This window comes from Odocoileus virginianus, chromosome 7 (genome assembly GCF_023699985.2).
Source record: "Odocoileus virginianus isolate 20LAN1187 ecotype Illinois chromosome 7, Ovbor_1.2, whole genome shotgun sequence".
Taxonomy (NCBI): domain Eukaryota; kingdom Metazoa; phylum Chordata; class Mammalia; order Artiodactyla; family Cervidae; genus Odocoileus; species Odocoileus virginianus.
Window position 1 is genome coordinate 32656177 of NC_069680.1, and position 25862 is coordinate 32682038.

The 25862-nt window shown below is 59.1% G+C and overlaps 1 protein-coding gene across 13 annotated transcripts; it reads left to right on the forward strand.

Annotated features, from left to right (window-relative positions):
- Positions 1-34: 34 nt before the first annotated feature.
- LRRC27 (leucine rich repeat containing 27) lies at positions 35-25297 on the forward strand. Of its 13 annotated transcripts, XM_070470501.1 has the most exons (13): positions 35-324; positions 1895-2155; positions 6453-6583; positions 8881-8939; positions 12138-12290; positions 13948-14311; positions 15172-15315; positions 15698-15827; positions 17573-17672; positions 21479-21597; positions 22278-22316; positions 22498-22636; positions 23159-23274. In XM_070470501.1, exons 1-13 carry the CDS (start codon positions 136-138, stop codon positions 23173-23175), a joined length of 1845 nt encoding a protein of 614 aa, XP_070326602.1. In that variant the 5' UTR covers positions 35-135; the 3' UTR covers positions 23176-23274. The 13 variants fall into 13 exon arrangements, 12 of the variants coding, with proteins under 12 accessions (XP_070326602.1, XP_070326601.1, XP_070326603.1 ...); XM_070470500.1 differs by lacking the exon at positions 15698-15827 and having other exon boundaries at positions 23159-25297; XM_070470502.1 differs by lacking the exon at positions 15698-15827 and having other exon boundaries at positions 6456-6583; positions 23159-25297.
- Positions 25298-25862: the final 565 nt, after the last annotated feature.

The following is a 25862-nucleotide window of genomic DNA, read 5'->3' on the forward strand; positions in this document are numbered from 1 at the left end:
CTGCAGCTCCCACACGAGGCCCCTTCTCTGCTGGCTCCCCTCCCGGGCAGGAGGCAGGTGTGCGGCTGATTCGCCTCTCAAGCCACCCTTTTGCTTCTCCAGCTCCCGGGCCCGAAGTGTGTGCAGTTTCCCGACATGGTGCCAACTTCTGCAGGACACCCACGTGAGGTGTCCGTCCTCTTGGCTTCCAGCTTGGGCTCGCTGGTCCCCCCTCCAGCTCCACCTTCCCTTCCTGACTACCTGCTCCACACACTTGAGGCTTCAGCGTCAGGCAGGGGGGCGGCAGCTTCCAGAGACCCTTCCAGCAGCCTGGCGACGGCAGAGGTCAGCTCCCTTAACGACGTCACCCCCGTGGCCCTGCGCCGGGCGGGCACAAGTGCCCGGCGCGCAGACCTTTCCATCTGGGTGCTAGGAGCGGAGGCCCGGCCCCGAGACAAACCCTGATGGGCTTCATTTCCCTCCTGGTGACGGGTCTACGTGTCCGAAGCCAGTTCCAGGGCGGGGAGGACGGTGGGGGCGGCTCCCTTGCCCTCCTGGGCGCTGAATGTCGGCCTGACTGCAGCCAGGACCGCCATCCTGTGACCCCAGGAGGAAGGACGTCTGCCTGCTGCAGGCGGGGAGGTAAAGAGCAGGGAGGGCGTCCACGCTCTGGACGCCGGGGCTCCACCTGGAAAGCCAGCCTTCCCGTGCGTGCGATCGGCGGCTCCCCGCGGCCCCCTCCCTCCTGCAGCAGGACGCTCTGGGCCTCAGCGCCCTTGTCGCCTTTTTCGGGAACGCTCCACCTCCGTCCGTGTCACCTACCGCCCAGCCGAGAAGGGCGGGGACGGCGGGCGCGGCGGAGACCTTACGTCCAGACCCGCGTGCGCGCAGGCGCAGCACCGTCCCCACGCGCCCTCCGTGCGCTTTGGTGCCTGCGGGCCGCCGTACAGTCGGGCGTCTCCATGGCGACCGCGTGAGCCCCACCGCCTCCGAATGGCCGCGTCGCCATGGCGACCGCGTGCGCCTGCGGCCTGTATTGTTCCGCTGGGCCCTTCGCTCCCGGGGCGGGCGGGTGAGGACGGGCTGTGGGCTGGTACGGGGACCCATTGGGAGAGGCTGGGGGCGCCGGGTGATGGGAGGTGGGGCGCACTGGAGACTCTGGGACACCGCGCGCTTGCGGGCCCGGAGCGCCGCCTCCCTGCCCCCGCGCGGCCCGCCCCGCCCGGGCGAGGACCCATCGGGAGATGCTAGGGGCGCCGGCTGATGGGAGGTGGGGCCCGGAGCGCGGCTGGCGCGGTGGGGACGCGGCCTCCCAAGCCCCTGCGCGGCCCGCCCCGCCCCCTCGCGGTCCTGAGACTTTCTCCTTGGTCTAGAGGTTTGGGGAGGTTGCAGCCTGCACTACCCCGAGTCATAGAAAAGGACCCACGGGGAGGCCTAGGGGGCGCGGGCCTCTCACTCCCCGACTCTGAAATGGAGGGACAGACACACAGCAGACTCCTGAGCTGGCAGCACCCTCGCTGAGCGAAACGCTGATGAGAAGGACCCAGACCTGCAAATAAGAAAGGGCGAGCTCAGGGCGCCCTCCGCACTCAGGGGAGGGAGATGCCAGCGTGTGGATTTGGAACCGTTCTGATTCGGTTTCGTCCGTCGAGAAGGCATTCCTCCTTTGCATTTTCCAGGAATTAAAAGTTAAGTCTGGAACTCCGAGGTGCAGAGGGAGGGGCGGAGCAGTTTAACCTGAGCATTCTTGCAGCCCGCTTCGTTTTACCAAAGTCCGGTTTATAATGCTGTTTATTAGACGCGCAGGTTTTTGTAAGCCAGCACAGCCATTGCAGGCCTGCCGAGCCGCCGGAAGGCGTGATTGTGCCGTGTAGCCCTTGTTGATGTGTCTCCCCTCCCCGCCCCCTGTCTCCAGGTGACTCCACACCCAGGAGCATGCGCCGCGGTCCCCAGAGGAGTGCTTCCTCCCGGCCGACTGATGGAGGGGAGCGGTTCCCTCTCGGTTCCCTGCGGGGCTGGTGACCAGGAGAGCAGCGCTGGCCAGGCTGGGAGCAAGCCCACCTCCGCTTCCAGAGATGTTCACGCGGGGGTCATCTTCTCCTCCTCAGCGATTTTAGACTTGAGTCAAAGTGGTCTTCACCATTTTGAGGATATCTTTAAAGTCCCCAACCTCAGAGTAAGTGGGGCAGCCTCTGGGCTTGGTGCACGCAGGCCGTGTAGATGTGAATGAAGGCTTTGCTCACTTGCAGGTTTCTTTTTAGAGAGAAATTCTAGAATGAGATGGATTGGAAGAGGGTTAGCTTGGGGTTTCATGTGCCGCTCACTGCAAAATGAGAAATTCCGGCAGGGGCCAGCCAGACGCTAATGTCCTCTCTTCGGAAACATCTTAAGTGAAAAGCCCATGGTGGGTGGAAACTGTTGCTAAAAACACGCTTGGTCTCTTAATCAAAACTCAACACCCCTGAGAGACTTCCCTGGTGGTCCAGTGGTTAAGCCTTTGCCTTCCAGTGCAGGGGGTGTGGGTTTGATCCCTGGTTGGGAGCTAAGATTACACATGCCTCTCAGGCAAGAAACAAAAACAAAAAACAGAAGCAGCATTGTAACAAAGCAATAAAGAGTTAAAAAATGGTCCATATCCAAAAAAAAAAAAAAATCTAAAAATACAAAACCACAATACCCCTTAAAAACTTCCGTCAAACCTTTCTCCCCACACAGCGTTGCCCATGGCGAGTGCTTGCCTCTGCTGTGGGCCGGGTGCCTTCATGGGATCCCGCCCCCGCCTACTTGAGATCCAGCAGGTCTGTCTCCTCCTGCGAGTTCTACAGCAAAGTTTCCTCTGCACAGCTTGACGGAGACTGTCCAGGGCCAGCAGTTCTCTCACTGCCCAATAGTCTCGCAGCTTCCTTGAACCTCACCTTGTCTCCATGGTGGATCAGGAGGATCAGCATATAAAGCAGTGTCCACACAGGACACACACCCCCGTGTTGCACTGTCAGCCTGCTGATTGACAGTTTTCAGTGCTTTTATTAGGTTAGCCGAAAAGCTTCTTTGATTTTAAAGTAAAAATAAAAGGCAGTTTTCATTTTCACCAAGAACTTTATTGAAGTACATATTCGTTGTTTTGTTCCATTACCTTTTGCCATTTCCCAGGCAACTTCGTAATTCCATCTTCCCAAAGCTTGTTATCTTTTTGAGCAAAGAACTGCCGAGTGCCTTTTACAGCCTTCCAGGGAATTGAAATTTTTCCCGTCAAGAGAATTTTGTAAAGACTGAAACGAATGAACATCCGGAAGTGCAGTGTCTGCTGGATACGGAGGATGAATCAGAACTTCCCAGCCAAGCTGTAACAGTATTAGCCTAGTCAACCAAAGAATCATTCAGTCTTACATTATCCTGATGGGAGGGTTTTTTTTTTTTTCTGTTGACTAATTCTGGACATTTTTCGTGGCATGCTGCTTTTGGTTGGTCTCACTGGGAGCAGTACTTGTTGGACCCAATCGTGTGGTTTTCCAGAAGGAGCTCAGAGGACTCCCTGCCAACCCCACCCCATACATCACCTCGCCTTTGCATGAAGACCAGCTTTTGGTGTGGTTGGTGGTCGTTCATTTCGCTTGCCCTATGATCTCTTCTGTTCCACACTTTTGTACAGTATCCATTTTTCCTTGCCTGGTGTTTTAAAAATGGAACATTTTTGTTATGTTTAAGTAGAGAATCACATGTGGAAATAAGGTACAGAAGGTTTTTTTCACTTAACTTACGTGGAACCCAAATATCAAAGCGATGAACATAATTAAGCTGGTGCAAATGATTTTCAGTGCTTGCTTGGAACATTTTGAGTATGTCCACTCTCTCCCGTGTGGTGTAACGTTGATTATTCTTAATGTCTCAGTTTGGTGGCTGTCAACTTCGAGTAGTCTGCTGAGCCATGGAGCATCGTCCAGTGAGAAATCCCAGCATAAAACTTCACAAACCACTTTTGGCACTTTTGATCAGTCACAGCACATACTCCATACACGGCACAACTCTTTTTTTGCATTTTAATCTCATTCTTACCTTTCTCGAAATAAGAAAGCTTTTGTGTGTGCATGCTCAGTCAATAAGACGCTGAAAATGTTGCTTTTTTTCTTCCATCTTCAGTATTTAAATGGCTGCACAAAAATTCACCAGTTTTGATAAATTTTTTTTAAAAAAATGTATACCGATATGACAGCTGTCACACTATAACAAAATTGTTTCCAGTGAAGTTAAAGACGAGAGCTACTAGAACCATCATATGCAAAGAAATGAATGAACTTCTTGGCTACCCCGGTACCTGTGGCCGTGTGCGCTTAGACTTTAGGTGGCCGCTTGCTTTCCTAACCCGTTGTGTTCCACAGCCTGTGTGTGCTCTCAGGCCAGCACTGGTCTTGCTGTTTCCTTAGCACTGCCCTCCATGAGTGAATTACTGTGTCTTCCTATAATACACCACTTTTAATGAAGCAAATGCTCTCAGTTCTGAACGAGGAGCCCAGCAGTGTAGAGACTCATGGTGCCTTCATGCATAAAAGAAGGAGGAAGCCTTCTTTAGCCTGAATGAAGGGGCTTTATTTGTGCCTCAGAATATAGAGGTGTCAACCTTATCACCGTGGCAACGAGTCCCCGAGTGAGGTGACCACCCCGAGCTGTGGCCCTTCAGGCGTTACGTTGCATTTTGCAGCCATAGCGACACCCTCCAGAGCCTCCAGTCACTCCCACAGAGACCCTCACGGTCAGGGGGCACGGACGCCCTCCCAGCCTGCCCGTCCCCACGAGGCCTCAAGGAACCTGGCAGGCAGGCTGGGCTCCTGTGATGCACTCAGCCTGGCCCCAGGGGGCCAAGGCGGGGGCCGGCGTGTCTCTGCGATCTCCTCCTCTGGTGTGGACGAGGACCCGCCACTTCAGTGCTGAGTCTGGGAGTCAGAGCGCCTAAGCTGCCCAGGCAGGGGCTGGGCCGCGAGTGGCCCAGAGCAACAGCGTCCACAAGCCGAGCCCAGTCACCAGGCGGTCCCCGGCCGCGTCTGAGCTGACTCGGGATTGTGTTTTCGGCATATCTGCAGTTTCTTGCCGGTGTGTCTCAAGCGTCTGCCGTGCGCTTGACGGGACTTGGAAGGTGGCGTTGGCAGCAGACCTGGGAGCCAAGACCCTGGTGGTGGAAGAGCGCCTGCCATGTGCCCAGGGCCGTAACAGAGCGGCGGTGACCCGTTCCCCCAGGGCGTGCACCCCGTCACAGGCCAGGCCCGGAGCACAGAGGGGCTCAGGAACCTGCTCCAGGGCACACGGCTCTCGGGTTTTTCCAAATCAAGGTTTGAACCCAGGGAGCCTGGTTTCCCGGCCAGTGTCCCTCAGTTCTCCACTCTGCCGCCGTGGTAAATAGAAATACCTAGATGCGTCTATGTGTGGCTCAGGGAGGTCCCCTGGAGACGGGAATGACAGCCCACTCCAGTATCCTCGCCTGGAGAATCCCGTGGGCAGAGGAGCCGGGTGGGCTGCAGTCCATGGGGTCACAGAGAGTCGGACACGACTGGGCGGCTGAGACTTTCCCGTGTGTGAAAGGTGGCTCCACGCAGCAGGTGGCGACCGCGGGAGAGAAGGTTTCTGTGTCACCCCCAACCCGGCTGCTCTGACGACCGTATCGCGCTCGTACGCAGCGCGGGGGCCAACGTGCGTGTGGCCCCTCCCTCCTGTGCCGCCCTGAGCCTCCGTGCTGACCCGAGGGTCCACCGGGTGGGGGTCAGGCTCCCTGACGTGACCGTGACCGGCTGGCTCCGTGTGGCCGTTTGCAGCCCCGGTGATGCCACAGCTCACAGCTCAGCCCCGCGCCCTTTGGTTGCCCTTTCAGTGCCTCCTGACCCAGGAACCAAGACCCAGACGCGGCACCTGCCCTCATCCTCTGGGCAGCGGGGCCGCGGACACTGCGGTCCCCAGGAACGGGACCGGGACGCAGACACACGGGGTGACGATGGGCGTTCTGTTGGTGGAAAAGGTGGATGTGCTCGGCGGTGGCGTCTCGACCACCGGCCGGGAGAGAAGCCGCGTCCGGGTGGGAAGCCACTCGAGCGGCTGCGTGGGGAGGCCTGGCCTCGTCTTTTTCACTTTTTAAATTTTTTAAGAGAACTGTTTGGTCAGATCGGGTCTCATCTGTGGCCTGAGCGTCTCTCTCTGTGGCCCATGGGCTTAGCTGCCCCCAGCAAGTGGGATCTTCACTCCCCGCCAGGGGACTGAACCTGCGTGCCCTGCATTCAGAGCAGATGCTCAGCCGCTGGACCACCAGGGAAGCCCCCAGGCCTCGACTTTCTGATGCTTGTGTTTCCCGTTTCAGCCATTTCAGGGGAAACATTCGGGTTTTCGTTTAACTTGCTGTGTGTGATTGCAGTCACCAGTGCAAATGTTTTGAGGGTGTATCACGTTTTAGAATTTAGTTGGCTGACAAAACATTCTTCTTTTCCCCCTGGAAGCAGTTGCACCTTCAGCGAAACGCCCTGTGCGCGATTCCTAAAGACTTCTTCCAGATGCTGCCCAACCTCTTGTGGCTGGACCTGCGCTTCAACAGGATCACCGCGCTGCCCTCTGGGATTGGCCGTCACGAGTGAGTAGCCTGTCTGTCTGGCCGGGTGGGGAGGTCACCGCCTCTTTAAAGTGCCTGTCTTTGGCTGCCTTGCTCTCCCCCACCCCTCCCATGAATCTCGGCTTTAGAGCAGAAGCGCGTGGTGGGGTCTGCAAAGCCATTTGGAGCCTGTGGTGGCTGCAGGTACCGAAAGCACACGTGCTGTGCCTGGCTTAGTCGCTAAGTCGTGCCTGACTCTTGTGACCCGTGGACTGTAGCCCACCAGGCTCTTCTGTCCATGGGATTCTCCAGCCAAGAATGCCGGAGTGGGTTGCCATTCCCTTCTCCAGGGGATCTTCCTGACCCAGGGGTTGAACCCGGGTCTCCTGCATTGCAGGCGGATACTTTACCGACTGAGCTACAAGGGAAGCCCAAAAGCACATACATGATTATCGCTTAGGACACCTAGTACCTCGGAACACGCCAGCACCGTAGCGCCTCTGCTGGATGGTGCCCACGGCTTTCCCCACAAGCAGGTTACATCTCTGGCTCCCGTGTCAGAAATATTAATACTTCTGATGCATGCAGACCTGCGGCTTCACTCCCGAGGGCCCATGTGTGACTGCACCAGCTCCTGGTAGACAATGAGACGCTCTTCCTGTCTGGAGGAACTGGAAACCCTGGAGCACGCTCTGCGCTGTCCTGCTGAGTTCCTGCCACCCGGATGCCAGGCGTCCCCTAGCATCCCCCTTCTGGAACTGAGGCCAAACTGCCTACCCCCGTGTGCCCCTCAGAGCCACGTGCAGCGTGAGGCCACCCTTCTCTCGGGCGCCGTGGCCCCAGGCCCAGTCCTTCCGTGGCAGCCTGTCGACCTTTAGGAGACCTCGTGATTTGAATGTAAGACCCTCCTGTAGTGTCAGTGTATCCGAGGCAGGGGGGATGTCAACTGCAAGGGCGCTGAGGTGGGCCTGTCCCTGCGGACAGAGCTGAGGCGGGGAGGCGGCAGGCGGCGCCCAGAGAGGGAGTTGCGGAGCTCGTAGGACGATTGCTAGTTTGAATTTCATCATGGAAGAGGCAGGAAGTCACAGAGGGTTGCAGGGAGGGGGCAGGCCCGTCCGGAGGCCCTGCAGCTGTCCATGCGGGGAGCCAACGGCATTCAGGTCGGATGGAGGGTGTGGGAGGGAGAGAGGGGTCTGAGGGTGACCCCCTTCCTGGAGGAGTCATCGCAGACCCGTGAAATGCAGAGAAGGGGCTGTAGAAGGCCCTTCAGTCGCCTGGACAGCCGCGCAGTGGTTTTAAAAGCATTTCACAGAAGTGAGTGTCGTGTTGCGTGTAACAGGGAAGGGCCCCCATGAATCGCGTCTTGGGCACCCCGGGTGGGGCACCCAGGCTGTCTCCCCGAGCTCCTGGGTCTGCCGGGGGTTGTGCCCCTGGGCCTGGAGCAGCGTGACAAGCGGCTCTGCCCACTCCGCTTTCTCACGGGCCCCTGCCAGCGTGGCCGGTGGCCTCAGCGTCCCCAAGTGTGTGTCAGGGTGGTTTTCGGCAGCTCTGCTCGTCACAGGGAGCTTGGCCGCTGTGTTGAGATCAGTTTTGTGCTCTTGGCCCACTGTTGACTTAGCAGTGGCACTCGGGTCTGGAGAGTAAGCGCTCCTCAGAGGGTAAAAAAACCAGCGCTGCTTCCCGTAAGCCCTGTTGTTCCTTCTGAAACAAATACACGGCCTCAAACTTGAGAATTCTTTGATTTTGCCACTTCTGAAAGCCAGCTGCTGAATGTTGTCTAAGATATAATTTTGCCTGTGGTTTATACCCCGTTATGTTATTAAAATTAGATCAGTATGCTGAAGAGCTGAAAACATGTTCATTAGAAGTCTTAAGTAATTATGGGCTTATTAAAAGCCTTAAACTTTCTGAAAAGCGTAATCAAAACAACAGCAGCATTCACGTGCCCCTGTCCGTGTCGTGGATGTGGGAGCCGCCGGCAGGGAGCGTATGTGACGGGGCCATCGTGGCTCAGCAGGTGTTTGGCAGTGTCTGGAGATCCTGAGGTTGTCACGCTTGAGGAGGGGGCGTTTAGGTTGGGAGACCGGGACGCCGCTAAACACCCTGCGGGCAGGACGGGCCCTCAGAAAGAGCTGCCTGGTTCCAGCGCCTGCAGCGCTGAGGCTGAGCCCGACCAGCTGCCAAGCGGCAAGGCTGCTGGCTGTCGGAACAGAGTGTTGGGGGGAATGTGTGCACGTCTGCCTGGACGCCACCCCCACAGAGAGAAGACAGGTGAAGAAATGTGATGCTCGTTCGACTTCCTGCTTGCTAAATTATATATTTTTTGTCTTTTTTTGAAGGCATTTGAAAACTTTGCTATTAGAAAGAAATCCCATCAGAATGTTACCCGTGGAGCTGGGTGAGTGTTAACAAGCAGTGAAATGAAAGGTAGGTTTAAATGCAGCCTTCTGTAGCCACTGGAACTCGCAGTGGACACACAGGCCCGCCCCCGCGTGGGGGACACAGCCGATGCCGTCCGCTCCACCCCTCTGGGCGCCGAGACGACAGGGTTAACGGGGGCTGCCGCTGTCACGCTGACGTCCTGCATGTGCATACGTGTGTGAGCACTGCGGACGCGGGGCCCTGCGGTGCTCAGGGAGGGCGGCATCGGGGCTCTGTGGGCCCAGCGCCCTCCCAGTCCAGCTGCGCGCCCCCCTCAGCCAGCAGGGTCCCTGCTCACCCCTCTTTGCTTGCCTTGGGAGCTTTCCCACTCACCAGCCCTGCCCAGGACGTGTTTAAAGGCCTTCCTTTCAGACTCCCGCCCAGCTTCTGCATTTGCCCCCTCCGTGTGTGTTCTTGGTGGCCTGGCCTCTGGGGCTTAGCACAGTCCCGGAGGTTTGTCCACATGGGCGTGGATGCCGGGAGTGTGTCTGTCTCTGTTCATTTTCCCTGTGAAGGGTTCTTCCTCCTGCCTGGTTCCTGGGCTCCTCCTGCCAGGTGAGCTCTTGTCTTCGTGCATTCTGCTTTTAGGCATGGACTGGGTCCAGCGGACACTCTGCTTTACGTTTCTCCCATGGTCACCCTCTGCTGCTCTTCACCTCTTGAAGTTTCATCTTCCATCCGGGACAACTTTGTTGGCGGGAAGACCTTCTTTTGGGTCACACTGAGTCTTATGGTAAAGGATTATTGCTACTGGTCAGCCGTTAAGTCGTGTCCGGCTCTCTGTGACCCAGTGGGCTGCAGCACGCTGGGCCCCTCTGTCCTGCAGTGTCTCCTGGAGTTTGCTCAGATTCATGTCTGTTGGGTCGGCGATGCCGTCCAATCATCTCATTGTCTGCCCCCTCAGCCTCAGGCTTTCTCAAAGGCCATCTGCATCTTTGCTCCGTTGTTGAAGGCTGTTGCAGCGAGTGTGGGAGCTAGCCTGTAGGGGCTGACTACTGTGCAGATGTCTGTGTTGTGTGGATTCCATCATCTGTTCAAACGTCAACAGTTTTGATAGAGGTACCATCTTCTTTTTTCTGGGTGCTTTAGAATGTTTCTTTTTCCGTTTGATTTTCAGTGGTTTGTCTGTGGAATTCCTGCGTGTGGTTTTCTGTGTATTTACATTGCTCGAGGTTCACTGAGCTGCTTGAATCTGCGTATTGATGCCTTTCATCAGATTTGGGGAATTTCGGGGCCGACATCATTTCTCTGGGTGTTGTGTGTCCCGCAGGCTTTTCCCTCGCGTCCGGCACTCCTGACGGTTACACGTGGCTCTGACTCAGATGCCTCGAGTGTCCCTTTCCCGGCTTCTGTCTCCCCTCTGCGTCCCACCGTCATGGACTCTCTGTCGACCCGCCTTTGATGTCATCGGTTCTGTCTTCTGCGTCCAGATTGCCGTTAAGCTCGTCTGTTTTGCTCAGTGGTTTTCGCCTGGACCTGAGATTGTGTGTGCGGTGGGTCTGGGGTGGGTGTAATTACCAGTTCATGTTTTAAATGGTCACAGGCCAGTTTGCATTCTCTGTTCCTATGTGAGTCCATCCTGGCAGGCTTTCCTTTCATCTGGGGTCTTGAAGGACAGTTTGGGTGGACTCAGATGCTGGGTCAGCGGGTTTTCTCCAGCACCTTGAGCCTGATGCTCCCTGCCTTCTTCCACCATTGCTCTGGACAAGAACTCAGCCATCGACCTTGTGTGGTTGTCAGTGACTCATTCACGTCCAGCTCTTTGCAACCCCATGATCTGCAGCACGCCAGGCTTCCCTGTCCTTCTCTATCTCCTGGAGCTCACTCAAACTCATGTCCATCGAGTCGGTGATGCCATCCGACCATCTCATCCTCTGTCGTCCCCTTCTCCTCCTGCCTTCAGTCGTTTTCAGCATCAGGGTCTTTTCCAGTGAATCAGTTATTTGCATCCAGTGGCCAAAGTACTGGTGCCTCAGCTTGAGCATCAGTCCTTCCAATGAATATTCAGGACTGATTTCTTCTAGGATGGACTGGTTTGATCTCTTTGCTGGACAAGGGACTCTCAAGAGTCTCCTCCACCACCACAGTTTGAAAGCATCAGTTCTTTGGTTCTCAACCTTCTTTATGGTCCAACTCTCACAGCCACACGTGACTACTGGAAAGATCAGAGCTTGAGGCTGGTCCCTTTACATAATGACTTGTTTCCGAGGTTATTTTCTTGGTCTTTCAGAATCGCACCGAGACGTTCCTCGTGTGGACCTGTTTGAGCGTCCTGAGAGTGTAGATTAGAGTCTGTCATCGCCTCTGGGGCCGTTTTCGCCGTGGTCTCCTCGGGTGACCCCTCTGCTCCTTTCTGCGTCTGCTCTCCTTACACACGTGCTCGCACACCTGCCGTTGTTCCACAGTCTCTGGAGGTTCTGCCCTGGTTTTAACCCTTTCTCCTCTGTGATCTTCAGATGGAGACTCTCTGCTCCTCCATCTTCAAGTTCACTTACTGTCTCTTCTCCATCTCACGCCTGCTGCTGAGTCCCTCCAGGAGATTTTATCGCAGTCTTCGTAATTTTCAACTCTAGAACTTCCACTTGCTTCTTTTGTGTAGTTTCTACTTTTTACTGACATTTGTTGAGTCATTTCACTACACTTTCTTTAATCATTTAAACATGGATTGTTGTTGTTGTTGTTTTTCATTTCTTTGAGCACATCTAAAATGATGTTTTGAAGTCTCTTTGTGCTAAGTCCAGCACATGGACCAACTGGATGACAGTCCCTTCCGACTGTGCTTCCTGGTGTGCGTCCCGCTCTCCCCCTCCTCCTTCTGTCCTACATGACCTGTGGTTTTGCTGTTGTTGTTGAAAACAGGTCTCTGAGATAGCATGTGACAGCATCTTTGTATTTTGGTTTGCACATGACAGCATCTTTGTATTTTGGTTTTCACCTGAGGGCTGCGGTTGCCGCTTCTGTTTGCGTATTTAATTTTATAACCATCATGGTCTTCATCCGCAGAACCCGTCTCCCCTGCAGAGTTTTTTTTTTTGGAAGCAGATCTCAGGCATCTGTCGTGACCTTTCGCCCTAGATCCTCGCCGGGCCTTCTGTCCTTCGTGTTGGGGTCCGGGCTGCCCTGACCGGCCGGTTCCCGCCGGGCGGCGGGTGCTGACGGCTCTGCTCTCCCACAGGGAGCGTGACCACCCTGAAGGCCCTGAGCCTGCGGCACTGCCCCCTGGAGTTCCCGCCACAGCTCGTGGTGCAGAGGGGGCTGGTGGCCATCCTGACCTTCCTGCAGATCTGCGCGGCCGAGTGCGCGGTACCCCGAGATGGCTCCCCTCGAGGTGGGTGGCGCGATTGTTAGGACGCACTGACGCCGGTGCTCTGTAACCCCGGGGCCCCAGGGCGTCACACGGGGTAAGGGTGCCCGGCGCGTCCCCTGCCCGACTCGCACAGACCTCCATGCTCACTCGGAGCCGCGTGTCTTCCTGGTTCCGTGTGGGTGGGTTTGCATCCTCGGTGCCCGTCACTGAGCTTGTCGAGGGTGGGTTTGGCTAAAAGCCCACTGGGGTGGTTCAAACGAAGCCGTCCTCACCTGCAAGCCCCCATGGAGGTGACCATCCCAGGAGTCACTTAAAAATGCACCAAATGACCAGTCAAAACGGTGGTTTCCATTTTCATGCATTAGTTGTTTTCATGCCACATGGGGTGATTCAGCATTCGTTTACAGTGCTTGCATCTGGCCCGTTTGCTCGACTTTAAACTCCGTCTGCTGGCATCTCTACTCCTGTTTGGTGGTGTGACGGGTCCAGTTTGACTCTTTGATGCTGAGTCAGTTGTCTGTCCACAAGCAAATTGGACGCATGTGCTCATTTCTTGTCACTTCTTAAGACTTTTTAAAGCAGGTCTTTGCCAATTTTGAAAACTATTTTTCTTTAAAAAACAAAAGAACACCGACCCCCAGCACCGGTCCCCAGTGGTTGGGACCAGGCCATCCTGGGCTCACACGAGCTGTGCCCGGTGCAGCCGCAGTGCACCCCGCTGGGCCACTCTCGGGTTCCCACAGGAGGAGACCCGGGCCAGGGTTCCGAAGGGCAGGTGCCGTCCTGCTAGCCTGTGAGTCCAGGTGTCCACCCGCCCACATTCCACGGTCTCCCCAGAGCACGGGAGAGCAGCCTCCACTTCAAGAAACAATGTTGTGACCACTGACACTGAACGTATTGTTCAGAATTTAACATTTTATTGTGCAGTTAAAACTCATCACCTTGCAGTCCCATTGTATCTTTTATTTGTATTTTTATAAAGAGGGCTCTATTGGTTCCAACGTAATAGATACATGATCAGCTGGGGAAAAGGGTAGAAAACAGCTGAATAAATTAGGCCAAAAAGCTGAAGATGAATTCGTTTTATACCAGAAGGTAACTTGGACGGGCAAAGCTGTCTCAATGTGTTGTAGAACGCCAGGGGCTGCTGGGTCTGGGGGTGTGCCACAGGCTGAGGCTGGGCTTGGTGGGCGAGCCCCCCACTCCAAGCCCACAGCAGGCCCGGGCCCCCTGTCTGTCAGTCAGCACATGAGGTCCTGCCCCGCCAGAACGGAGGCCACGTGAGGCGAGATGACCCCCTTCTGCGGGGTGCTGTGGCCCTAACACCCGATGCGGGGTCTGGTGCACCTCGGAATGAATATGTTCGGGGCCAGTTTTCTCACTAGACTTTCCTAGGGATCAAAGTGTCTAAAGTCAGCAGACGCGCTGCAATAAAATAGCACAGGTGTGTGGGCTGAGCATCGGTTGGAAGCAGATACTAGAAGGTCTAGATGGGGAAGGTATCTTCACTTATACAGACTTGTGTGGAGTGAGAGCCTGGGGCAGAGAGATCCCCCCGCCCACCCTACACAGGGAGCCCCCAGCCTTCTATGTGGGAGCGGCCTCTAGGCTGCGTGTGTGTCGGGCTTGGAGCTGCAATCTACTAAAACGGCCTTTTGTTCGCTGTCCGTTTCCCCAGTTAAAAAGATGACCGCGAGGGATCTGCCACAGCCCCTGTTGGACTTATCCGAAGAGCAGATACCTAACAAAGAAGCCATTCGTTCTCAGGAGCCAAAGAGAAGCATGCTAACAGAGAAGGCAGACTCTTTCCCACCTGTGGAAGCACTAGGCCTGCTCGGGCCCAGGAGTTCCACCGAGACGCCGGAGGACTGGCCGAGCGAGGAGGAGATCCGGCGGTTCTGGACGCTGCGGCAGGAGATCGTGGAGAGTGAGCGGGCGGGGGCGCTGGGGAACCAGCTCCTGCCGGTGGAGCTGCCCCCCAACCTCAGGGCCGCGCTGGGCTCCAAGGGGAAGCCGCTCCCCTGCCCGAGGCCCCGCTTCAGGTGAAGGCAGGAGGCGAGGCTGGACGCGGTCCCCGCAGGTTGGCACGTTTTCCTGCGAGGCCCTAACGTGACGCTGTCAGGTGAACGTGTGTCCACATCGTCATCCCGAGACGTGGCACGTGCCAGCCCCGGGTTAGGGTTCAAGTTACCCCAACGGCGCGGGGTAAGCCAGGGAAACAGGCTCAGAGCAAGAGGTTACGTGAGAGAAAGACTCAGATGGCATGTGCATGTGCCTGGCGCGTGTGTGCACGGCCTGCACACGCGTGTGGGTGTGTGTGTGCAGAGAGAGCGTGACCCAGTAACGCTGGCGAACACAGCTCACACGTCGGCACGGGCAGTGACGTCATGTCCAGGGCACGGACGTGGTCCGCGGCCACTCGTCTGCGGCCCCGTGGGCTGTGTGGACACGCGAGTCTGTGGTGAAAGTCTGCAGTGAGGCTGCGAGTACCAGCCCATCTGAGCTGACAAGGCTGCGCTGGGCGCAGCTGGAAAACGGACGAGAGCTTAGATCCGCAAGCCAAGGGGGCATGTGTTCACTGCATTGTCGCTGCAGGTTTGAGAATTTCTCAGAGGAAAGCATCGTTGGAGGGTCACTGCCTGGCCGTGGCCCTGGGCTCACAGCGCAGGGCTCCCCGGCAGAGGCCCGATGGCCTAGTTCATCTAGGTCCACGCCCACGTTTTCCCACAGCGGCAGTCTCACCTGGTCTCAGGTGTCTCACAGTCGAGACCTGGCCTGGGGAGGGGGTGGAGGCCCTGCCCACCGACAGAGAGGGTCGTGGCTTCTGCAGGCAGCCGCCTGCGGCCCCACGCTCATCTCGGGCTGCGTGACGCACTCGGCTGACGACCTCGTGTTGTCGTAGGATGAAGGTGCCCTCTTTCCAAGGCGTCCTGCCCGAGCTGGGCTCCGCCCGGCAGGCCCTGGTCCGCGCCAGCCAGCTGGGGGAGAGCAGGAGCCTGGCCCTCCGGGAGCTGCGGGAGAGGCAGGCTCAGGAGCAGAGCCGGAGGTGAGTTTGGGGGGGCGTGCCGGGGGTTGGGGGGGTGCTGGGGTCAGGGCGGGGGAGTGTCTGGGATCGGGGCGGGGGGGCCCGGGGTTGGGGCAGGGCCCCCCAGGGTCGGGGCTGGGGGAGCGCCGGGGGTCTTGGCTTCACTGGAAGCCGCTATGGTGTCCCCGTGGCTGGGCGTGGCCCCTCGCCTGCTGCTGGCCTGTGTCCCCGTCTGCTTCCTTATTCTCCCCAGTCCGTCCTCCCCTGTTCAGCACCGGCTCACAGGCCTTTTTTAAGGCAAGTTGCTTACAGTAGCCTGCTGTCCGTGGGCTCATCCTGCCCCTACCCCGGGGTCCGGGCTGACTTGGCCGGCCATCCTCACTGTCCGCCTTCTGCCCTCCAGCCCCGCCAACCGCCCGTCTCCAGTGCGCCCTGGGCCCCCAGAGACCGCCCAGCACGGACGGCCTGCCTCCAGCGTGCCCGGGTGCCCCCACCCTCTGGTTGGGTTTGGCCGGTGGGGGGTCCGGCAGGAGGTCAGTGGGGCGGGGGTGAGGGAGGGCAGAGTCTGTCCGCCCCCCACCCCCGGGGCTGCGGTGGGCACAGCCCCTCCTCCTAGCAGGGCCCGGTCTGCCCCTGCGGTCCCGCCCCTGTCTTGTAAATTGTCTGAATAGACCTCCTGAAATCAGCCCACCTGAGTGTCTTCTCTCAGGACCCTCGGGTGTAGAGGGTTCGTGTGCTGGTCCCAGCCCGGACGTGCTTTTCTAGTCGGGTGCCGTCGCCTTCAGCGAAAGGCCGGTGCTGCAAGGCACTCAGACCCGGGCAGGGAACACGGCGTCCCCGCCCGGGGCCCCGCACCCCGTGACTGATAGCACGGCTGAGCGAGATGGTGTGGCCTGGGCTCCCCTGGGCCGCCCCCCGTCTCCCGGGTGTCTGTCCACCTGCGTGCCGCATGGAGCCCATTGCGCCCCCCTAAGGCCCCCCGCCCCCTCTCCATCCAGGCAGGTCTGCAGGGGTGGCTGCCCACCCCCCTCCCGAGCGCCTCTGCCTCCGTCGCTCATGGCCCCACCCTGCGCGGGCACAGCTTCCCGTGGGCAGCCCCGCAGGGGAGGAGGGCTCTGTGCAGGAGCAAAGGGGGCGCCTGGCCCCCGGGGGCTGGGGGGCAAGGACAGCCAGCCTCTCACTGGGCCTAGGGATGAGCAGGCCGGTGAGGGGTCGCAGGATGGCACAGCCCCCCGAGGAGGGTGCGGGGCAGTGACACCCTCTCCGGGAGGACCCAGGCGTGAGCTGCAGGGAGGGGGTCTGAGCACCCACAGGGAGCTCCTGGGAGGTGGGCGGCGGGGCTGCAGGGGGCAAAGGGCTCTGCTTGGAGCACCAAAGTCTGTGCCGCCCTCAGCCTGCCACCCTCAGCCTGGAGCCCAGGACAGAGGCCTTGAAGGGCGCCGGCCAGGAGCCCAGAAGGACCCAGCACCGTGACCCTGAGGACGGAGGGGATCTGGCCCCTCTGGGCAGGGGCCCAGGCCGCGGGGAGGGGCGGCCGAGTCTGGGAGGGCTCTGCCCCGAGAGGAACTGGAGAGCCAGGTCTGGGGGCCGGAAGGGGATGTCCCAGGGACAGGGACCCGGAAGAGTCAGGACGTGGTTCAAACAGGCGAGTGGCCGCCTGGGCTGGAGAGATGGTGTCCAGAGCCGGAGTGCGGTGGGTGAAGCCCTGGGCCTGGCCGTCCCAGCACCGCAGCCGTGGCCCAGGGCTCTGTTCAGCCAGGGACGTCCCGGGTGTGGTGCCTGGCACGCGTGGAGGCATTGAGCCCCGGGCATCATCGGGGGGTTGTGGTGCAGCGGGTGATACGCTACCAACAGCCCAGCCGTGGGCGCCGGGCGACAGAGACAGGGCTCAGGCTCCTGATGAGGTTCAGGCGTCGGAGAGCGAGCGGGCGGGCGGCTCGGTGGCCCCCTGGGCGGCGTGCAGACCCGTGAATGCCTGAAGCCTTGGCTTTGGAGCTCACAGCCCCAGCTGGGCCTTCCTGGAAAGGGTCCTGGTGCCTCAGCGGGCAAGGGCTGGCCAGAGCTGGGCTGGTCCCTGCCTGGAGGCCCAGACAAACTCAGAGGCGCCAAGCGCTGCCCAGGAGGCCCGGGTGTCCGGCCAGCGTCTGTCCTCTGGGCGGAGAGGGGGAGCCCGGAGTGACGGGCTTTTGTGTGAAGCTCTAGAAGTGACTGTAGAAACGCTGGTGAGAGCCGCCTTATCCACAGCACTCAGGTTCTGCTGCCCCCACCCCTCCCCCAGAGACAAGCGAGTGCTGCAGGAGTGGAGGGAGCGCGCCCAGATGAGGAGAAGGCCGGAGGAACCCGGGAGCCTGCTGGCGCCACCCCCGCGGAGGAACCCGGTATGTGTGGGGGCGGGGAGGGGGCGCCCGCGGAGGGGAGGGTGTGCCCGCGGAGGGGAGAGAGGCGCCCCCGCGGAGGGGAGGGGGCCCCGCGGAGGAGCCCCGGAGCCTGGTAGGCGGTGCTGGGTGAGCGGGCTGCGTCCAGGTACCCGCGCGAAGGCGGCCTGCCTTCCAAAGCCCGTCAGCTCGACGTCCTGTTCCCCTGCCATCGGTGACCTCCCGCAGAAAACAGAGACCACCAGCTCGTCCACCCTGTGCCGGCCTCCGCCGGCCGCCCCCTGCAGCCCCGCTGCCCGGCCTCCCTGGAGCTCCCTGTGGGTGCTCAGACCCCTTCCCGCAGATCACCCCTCACTCCTGCAGCTCAGGAGGGTCCTCCCGGAGCAGGCGTCACTGCCCTCGCAGTGACAGGCTCGCGATGCGGGCTCAGGGCCCCCAGGCTGGACTCTGGTCCACAGTCCAGGCCACGGACCACGAGCCGGGCAGCAGACCTCCTCCCCTCCCCCGGGGCCCTGGAGACCCATTTCCCCTCCACCTGCACCCCGCCCCTGCAGCCTCTTCATGCAGATGAGGGCGACTCCTCCCCCCGGAGCACAGAGCGGTCATCAAGGTGACCCCTAGAGACCATGGCCCCACTGCGGGGCTGGGTTTAGGCCTCGTTGTGGCCGTCGGATGGGGAGCCTCCATGAGCCACGTGTGCCTGAGTGCCCGTGACAGGCCACATGCCGTCTGGACCGTGGTTGAGCGGGCGGTTTAGGGGCACTTAGCACCGTACCGGCGCTCTGCAAGCACCACCTCGCCCACCTGCAGGGCCTCCCTGGCTTCCCAGACTGCGGCTCTGTCCCCGTGCAGTGCTGGCTCCCCAGACCCTGCCCTTCCCCCGTCTGTGTCTGACTCCTGGGACCCCCGTGAGTGAGGGCACCCTGTGTGTGCGCCGCGGCGGTCATTTCACTGGCCAGTGTGTCCTCAAGGCTCGTTGGCATGATGGCCTGTGTTGAACTCCCTTCCTCTTGGGGGCCGCGTGACATTCCGCATGTGGACAGGCACTCTGCTGCTCTGTCCATCCAGGCACGGGCACTGAGTCGCTGCCCCCACGGGGCGGCCGTGGCCCCGGGTGCGGTGTTTGCGCGCTTAGGCATGTGTAGCTGGGGCTCACTGCCTTTTTGCATGCTTCCCTCCCGCTGGAAATGACTTCGTGATGTCGTGCAAGAAGAAGCTTGTCCCATTCTGTATACTTTGTATATTACGGAGAAATACGGCATCTCGTCACTCCGTTACTAGGATTCATAGCATAGGAATTGAAGAGTGTCTGTAAACCAGGAGTAGCAGTTTGCCTCCTAAGTTAAATGCAACAACTCTGAAACTAAAAATAGGAAGCTAAAAGCGGAAGTATTTTTCATGGCCTAAAATACTATAATCAAAGTCAAACATGGGGAGATTATTTGTGACTTATATTTGTAACAAAAGATTAATATCTAATATATAAGGAAAAACCAGAAAATAGATTTTTTAAAGAGTGCAGTAGACAAACAGGCCAAGGGTAGGACAGGCAGGTCGCAGACGACGCCCGGGTGGCAGAAAGTCCGGAGGAGACGCCCGTGTCTCGGGGCTCCAGCTGTGAACGGCGGCCAGCGTGCTCGGGGCGGCCTAGAGAGGAGGGGCCGCAGAGGGCCGGCTGCAAGCCACCCGCCTCCAGGAGCATGTCCAGGAGAGTTAAAGACACTGAATTGCTGGGAGACTTCTGGGGGCCTGTCTCGGAGAAGGAAAAGCAGTCGTAGGTGGAAAGCGCGTTAGTGGCCCTCAGCGTCATCTGCAGGGGCGAACGTAGACAGAGCTGGGGCTCCATCCACCGCATCCCTCGTTCTGGCAAGCTTGGCGGAGGGGCCGGGCCGGGGACACGAGGGGACACGGGGGTGCCGGGCCTCCCAGGGCCTGGCCTCCTAGGGTGGGGGTCGCCGGCGTCCTGTCCACCGCCCGCACGGGTCAGGAAGCTTCCTCTGGCCCAGGCAGGAGCCCGAGCCTCGTGACTCATCACCCACTCTTTAGAAAGCATGATGCTCTGAACCCAGCGGCTTTGCCAGTGACCTTGGAGTCCACGCGCTGTGCTCTGGCAACACGGTGCTGGGGTGCGGCCGGAATCACACCCTACGTGTCTTAAAGGTAAAAGCAGGCGTCTGCGTCTAAGAAACCCCACTGGACCCAGCGCTTGCCCGGGGGCCGTGGCAGGCGGGCCTGACCCATGGTCCCGTGTGTGCCGCACCCCACCTCCCAGGCAGGAGGTTCCGATTCCGCTGGTCTGCGCAGCAGCTGTCCCAGCGGGCATGGGAGTCGGGGGTGGGGGGAGGAGAAGCTGGCCGGCTCCTGCTCCCCCCGCCCCCCAGCCTCCCCCAGCCTGAGGCTCCTTCTGAGGTCAGGCCGGTGCTGCTGGGCTGGAGCTGGTGACGCAGGTGGCCGGCCTGGTGACCCACTTAGAGGTGACCTGGCAGATTAGCCCTGCATAACCCCCCTCCCCCGCCCCGCACCGCCCCGGCGCCCCCCGCAGCCTTCTCCCATCTGAGACTCATCCAATCCCTGCAGCAGCTGTGCGCCCCGACACACACACAGACGCACTCACACACTTCACAGACACAGACACACTCACACACTTCAGACACAGACGCACTCGCACACTTCAGACACAGACGCACTCGCATACTTCAGATGCACAAGTCTAAGCTCCCTGGGTTGGGGGTTGGTTTGGTTCTCAGGGGTCCGGGGGGGGGGGGCAGCTGCTGCCACTTGCATCCCCGTTACAGGGCTGCAGGGCCCCCAGCTTGTAGCCCTGATGGCAGAAATCTTCCAGGTCCCCTCCAGGAGGAAACCGCCGCAGGATGGCTGTGGGGGGAGGCGCGGGGGCCCCCCAGCAGAGCAGTTTCTCTTGTCACAGAGCCTGGGCTCTGGGCGTCAGGCTTCAGGAGCCGTGGCTCTCCGGCCTTCCAGCATGTACGTGGGCCTCAGCAGTTGTGACACACGGGCTTAGCTGCCCCGGGGCATGTGGACACCCCCCGGACCAGGGATCAAACCCGTGTTCCCTGCACTGGCCGGTGTATGCCTGTCCGCTGTCCCGCCAGGGAAGGCCTAAGCAGTCTGCGGATCCTTACAGAACCACGCAGCCTTTATCCTGCCTCCCTGGCCCCCACTCAGGGCCCCTCCACCCAGAAGAACCTGTCGCGGCTGCTTCCGGGGAGGACGGAGAAGGCCTCCTGCTAGAGACTCTGGACAGTCACCATCGGAGCTTGTGGGGTCCCTGAGGGCAGTCAAGGCTCACCGGCCATGGTTCGGGAGGCAGGGGGCTAGTTAGGGGACACCCCTGAGCCCCGCTGTGCCTGCACACTTGTGGGGGCCGTGAGCTCAAGCAGAGCCACAGACAGAGGTCTGTCTCTGTTGGAAAAGCTGGCTCTGCTGATTCTGGCCCATTTTGAAAGCCTGTTTTGTGCCGGTTCGTCGTGTCATTGATCCAAGCCTATGAATCTGTAATTCAGGCTTTCTGACTACAAGGCTTCTACTTCCCCACTTTATTAGTCGGGCATGAGCCCACATGTCAGCCTGACCTATGGATCAAACAGAGTCAGCTGTGTTGTGCCCACGCCTGGCTGGGCCGCCGAGCAGCCGTCTACTCGCCCGTGTCCTGCGCTGTGGCCTCACCCCCCCTCCGCCCCGCGCCGGCCGAGGGTTGGGACCCTAGCGTGAGGGGCGCGAGTGTGCTGTGCCCGGCGGCAGCCTTGGTGTCAGTGGCTGTTTTCCTGAAAGGATCTTGCTGCGTCTTCCAGGGGGCGGCAAAGATGGCCCTTGCCACGGACCTGAGAGAGAAAGGGAAAATACTGAAGAATTTGCCTGGAAAAGTGAAACAAAGCAAAGAAGAACCGCTGCAAGCGTGTCAGGAAATGAGGTTGGTAACCTCGTTGGTAACCGGGCATGATTCTGTCCCCGAGACACGCCCCTCCGCCCGCCCTGACCCCGGCGGTCCCTGGGCCCCTCCGACCTGGCCAGGGGCGCTCACCTCGCCCAGCCCAGCCCTGCCCCTCCACAGCTCTGGTCCGAGGGCACTGCGGGAAGGTGGCTGTGCTGTGACCTGTGGGTGGCAGAGGGCTCGTTCGTCCCTCATCCTGGAAATTGGGAAAGTGTCACGGGCCCGTCGGTGGGGTTAAGGCAGCTTCGTGGGGGTCTCACCTGCAGCTGAGGAGTTGGTGGGGGGTACTCGCACACCTGGGATCCCACGTTGCCCCCGTGGCCCCTTAGCAAGCCCACAGCCAGCCACGTCTGTGCACAGACACCCTACCTCGTGGGTAGGACTTCCCAGGAGCTGGGGTCTGAGATGAGGGCAGTCAGGCCCCTCACCAGGGGGTCTGTCCTGAGGACTCAGGCAGCCACTGTGCTGGTGTGGGGGGATCTCAGGGGCCCGGCCAGGGGTGTGCCCCAGGGCCTGCCACCCTCCCCATCGCGCTCCCGACATCCTGAGGGGGAAACAGCCCCAGGCCTTGCTGAGCAGACCCTCCAACGTCACCCCCGAAGCTGTGCTCTGTTCCTCACTGAGGAATTATTAAAACCGTGTGTTCCCGCTGGAAACAGACACCCCCTCCTTCACGAGGCGCTGCGTACATGTCCACGGTGTGTAACGTCTCAGGTGTACCTGAGCGTTTAAAGCAGAGCAGGTCCAGCAGGAGGGGGCACGGGAGGCGGCCCGTCCCCTGTGGGCGGGCACCTGAGGCGGGGGGAGCTGTCTCTCCCAGCTGGGGGACAGGAGGCGCTCCGGGGCGGGCAGGCGAGCGCTCTGTCTCCCCGCACCCAGTCCCCGCAGTGGCCTCCGAGGGCAGATTCTGGCGGAGATGCTGAAGCCGCAGACCCAGCAGCTGGATGCGCGGAGGAGCAGGTTCCGGGGGCTGGCGCCCCTCGAGGGCGTCGGGAGGGCCGCCCGAGACGTGGAGATGGTGAGTGTCCATTGAAACCCGGAGGGAACCACACGGGCTCTGACCTTGGGGTTTCCCTGGGTCACAGGGTCGGAGGGCAGGCAGGAAGCAGAAGCAGCAGATCCTGAATGGACGAGCCTGGAGGGCTCCCTGGTGCTGTCCTGGGGGAGGGGTCTCAGGGGGTTAAGGGAGTGTCGGAGGTGGAACGGAAGGGAGACCCCTGCTCGATGCATGCCAGCCCTCTGACAGGAGGGGCTGCTCCAACACTGGCCCCTGGCCCCCTCACTCTCCATCTCACCGTTTGCTGGTCCAGACTCTGTGAGGTGGGGAATGGGGAGGAAGGGAGACCCCCCCAGGCAGAGGGGGCTGAGGGGGTGGGGCGGGGGGCCGGGGGGATGGAAGGGAGACCCCCAGCAGAGGGGGCTGAGGCTTGCGGGGCGTGGGGGGCCCTCCCCTTCGGGGACGGCTCCAGGCCCAGGGCACAGGCTCTGCCCCCACCATGCCTCTGCATCCAGGCTGACCTGACCCCTCTCTGTCCCCGAGGCCCGGAGGCTGCATGATGAAGTCCTGAAGCTGAAACTGAGGTCGGCCTTGAACAGAAACCACCAGTGCGCTGCTCTGCCCGGGAGCCTGTCGCTCGGGCCGGCTGCGTCCCAGCCTCAGAATATATTTTTTAACCCAAAGTATTAAGAATCTGAAGACGTTTACAGACACTACTCACCTGGAAGACGGCCGTGGCTCGCGCCCTCCCAGGGCGCCCCCTGGCGCAGAGCCTGAGGGCCTGCGTCTCCATCCCTCCATCCTTACGTCCTGAGCTTACATCCTTACGTCCTTACATCCTCACGAGGCGGTCTGAGCTGCATTAAAGGAGAACGTGGTGACAGGCACGCGGCTGTGGCTCCATCACTGATGATCGCGGGCGGAGCGCTGCGTAGGCGCCTGCGCCCGCCCTCAGGCACGCCTCCCTCCCCCTGGGCCCCCTCCCACCTCCCCTGGGGGTCCCCACCCGCCTTCAGCCCCTCCACTTCCCCTCGGCCCCGCCCACCTCCCTTCAGCCCCTCCCCGCTGCTCACAGCAGGCCTGGAGGTTCCATGACTGACTGACTGCAGCAGGTTGGGGTCCCTGAGCGGTGCCCTCCTCCTGCCTGGCTATGTTGCCCTCCCCCCAGGGGCGGCCCCTGCCTCCTGCCCCCCCAGATCCGTCCCAGACCCGCGGGGGGCTGTCACTCAAAGTCACTCAATTTAGCCTCTTGCACTGGACATGTGATGACGTGAGATGAGGGCTTGATCTAGAAAACACCTTTGATTCTAACTGACAGATACAGGATAACTCAGAGTCTCGATTTCTTCTTGTGTCAATTTTGGTAGATATGTTTCTCAGTGACTTTTTTCATTGCATCCAAGCTGTCTGGTTTATCAGCATAAAATTCCTTGTAATCTTCTCATCCAGCGCTTTCTCGGTCGCTGAGGACCTGTGGCGTGTCCCCTCTCACTGTTGGTGTGACTCCGCCTCCCTAATCTTGCTCGGATTCATCGCTTCCGTTAGCCCTTTCGGACAGTCACTGTGGGCTTTGTCGAGGCGCTGATGTGTTTTCTGTGTCACTGGTTCCTGTTCTCCTTTCCTCTGCTTCTTTGGGTTTGGTTAGTGCTGGGAGGGAACTTGCCCACTTTCCGTGCATGTGTCAGAAAGGAAGAAACATGTAAAGTCCATACCCTGGGCTCCCAGCTCAGAAGCTAAGATGTGTCAGTTACTTGGTGCTATGTAACAAGTTACTGCAAAGCAAAGCAGCTGGAAAAGTAGGTAAATCATAACAAATAATTATAGTGTGTGTTATTATATAGTATGTAACATCTGAGAAAACTCTTGAGGTCCCTTGGACTGCAGGGAGATCAAACCAGTCAATCCTAAAGGAGATCAACCCTGAATGAAATTCATTGGAAGGACTGATGCTGAAGATCCAATACTTTGGTCACCTGATGTAAAGAGCCAACTCATTGGAAAAGACCCTGATGCTGGGGAAGATTGAAGGTGGGAGGAGAAGGGGACGACAGAGGATGAGATGGTTGGATGGCATCACCAACTCAATGGACCTGAGTTTGAGCAAACTCTGGGAAACAGTGAAGGACAGAGAAGCCTGGTATACTGCAGGGTCCCAAAGAGTCAAATACAACTTAGTGAATGAACAACAACAAATGTAACACATTATTATATTAATGTTATGAATGATAATAAATATCTATTATCTCTCCCAGGTTCTGAGGGTCAGGGTTGGCAGCAGCTGGGCTGGTGTTTCTGGTTCACTCAGGCCGGGGGAGGGCCCGCGGGGTCTGAAGGCTGGACTGGAGGGTCTAGCTTGCTGGGACCCCAGTCCTGTGACGTGACTGTGACTACAGCTGCCACGTGACTTCTGCTGGGAAATGTTCCATGTGACTCGACAGGAATCTGCTTGGCAGCTGTTGGATGTGGTGGGTACGTGTGACAAGTCGTCCCCTGCATCTTCAGGGTCTGCTGACTTGTCCTGTCTGCTGGGCCCCACTTGCGGCCACGGCGGTGGGCTTGTCTGGATCTCGCTTTAGCTGTGTCAGCTGCTGCTGTGTGTGGTCTGGAACTATGCTGTTAGATGCCTGCACATTTAGGGTTCTTGTGTCTTCCTGTTGAATTAAACTTTTCATCAGTATGAAACAGGTCTCAGTTTCTGGTTTCACGCTTCCTGCCTTCAGGCCCCTGTGCCTCTCGCTAATATAGGTACCACCACAGCACTAGTGTCTGTATCCTTCCACTCCGGGCTTCCTGTGTTTTTATATGTAGAGAACGTCTCAGGTGAGCATCATATGTTGGGTCTTTCTTCCCTTCTCCAGCCTGACAGTCTCTGTCCTCTAATTAGAGTGTTTGACCCCTTACGGTCAAATGCGTGATTTTAAGTCTCCCATGTTGATATTCATTGGAAGAACTGATGCTGAAGCTGAAGCTCTAATGTTTTGGCCACCTGATGAGAAGAACTGACCCATTTAAAAAGACCCTGATGCTGGGAAAGACTGAAGGCAGGAGGAGAAGGGGACGACAGAGGATGAGATGGCTGGATGGCATCACCGACTCGATGGACATGAGCTTGAGTAAACTCCGGAGCTGGTGATGGACAGGGAGGCCTGGCGTGCTGCGATTCATGGGGTCGCAAGGAGTCAGACACGACTGAGCGACTGAACTGCAACATGTTCCTATTTGTTTGTGAGTCTCATGCTTTTGTTCC

Excerpts from the sequence above, each read along its gene's own strand:
- LRRC27 (XM_070470500.1), top strand. The coding sequence starts at position 136 with ATGGTGCCAACTTCTGCAGGACACCCACGTGAGGTGTCCGTCCTCTTG. Across the intron at positions 8,940-12,137 it reads AATGTTACCCGTGGAGCTGG|GGAGCGTGACCACCCTGAAG; the intron begins GTGAGTGTTAAC and ends GCTCTCCCACAG. Across the intron at positions 17,673-21,478 it reads CACCCCCGCGGAGGAACCCG|GGGGCGGCAAAGATGGCCCT; the intron begins GTATGTGTGGGG and ends TGCGTCTTCCAG.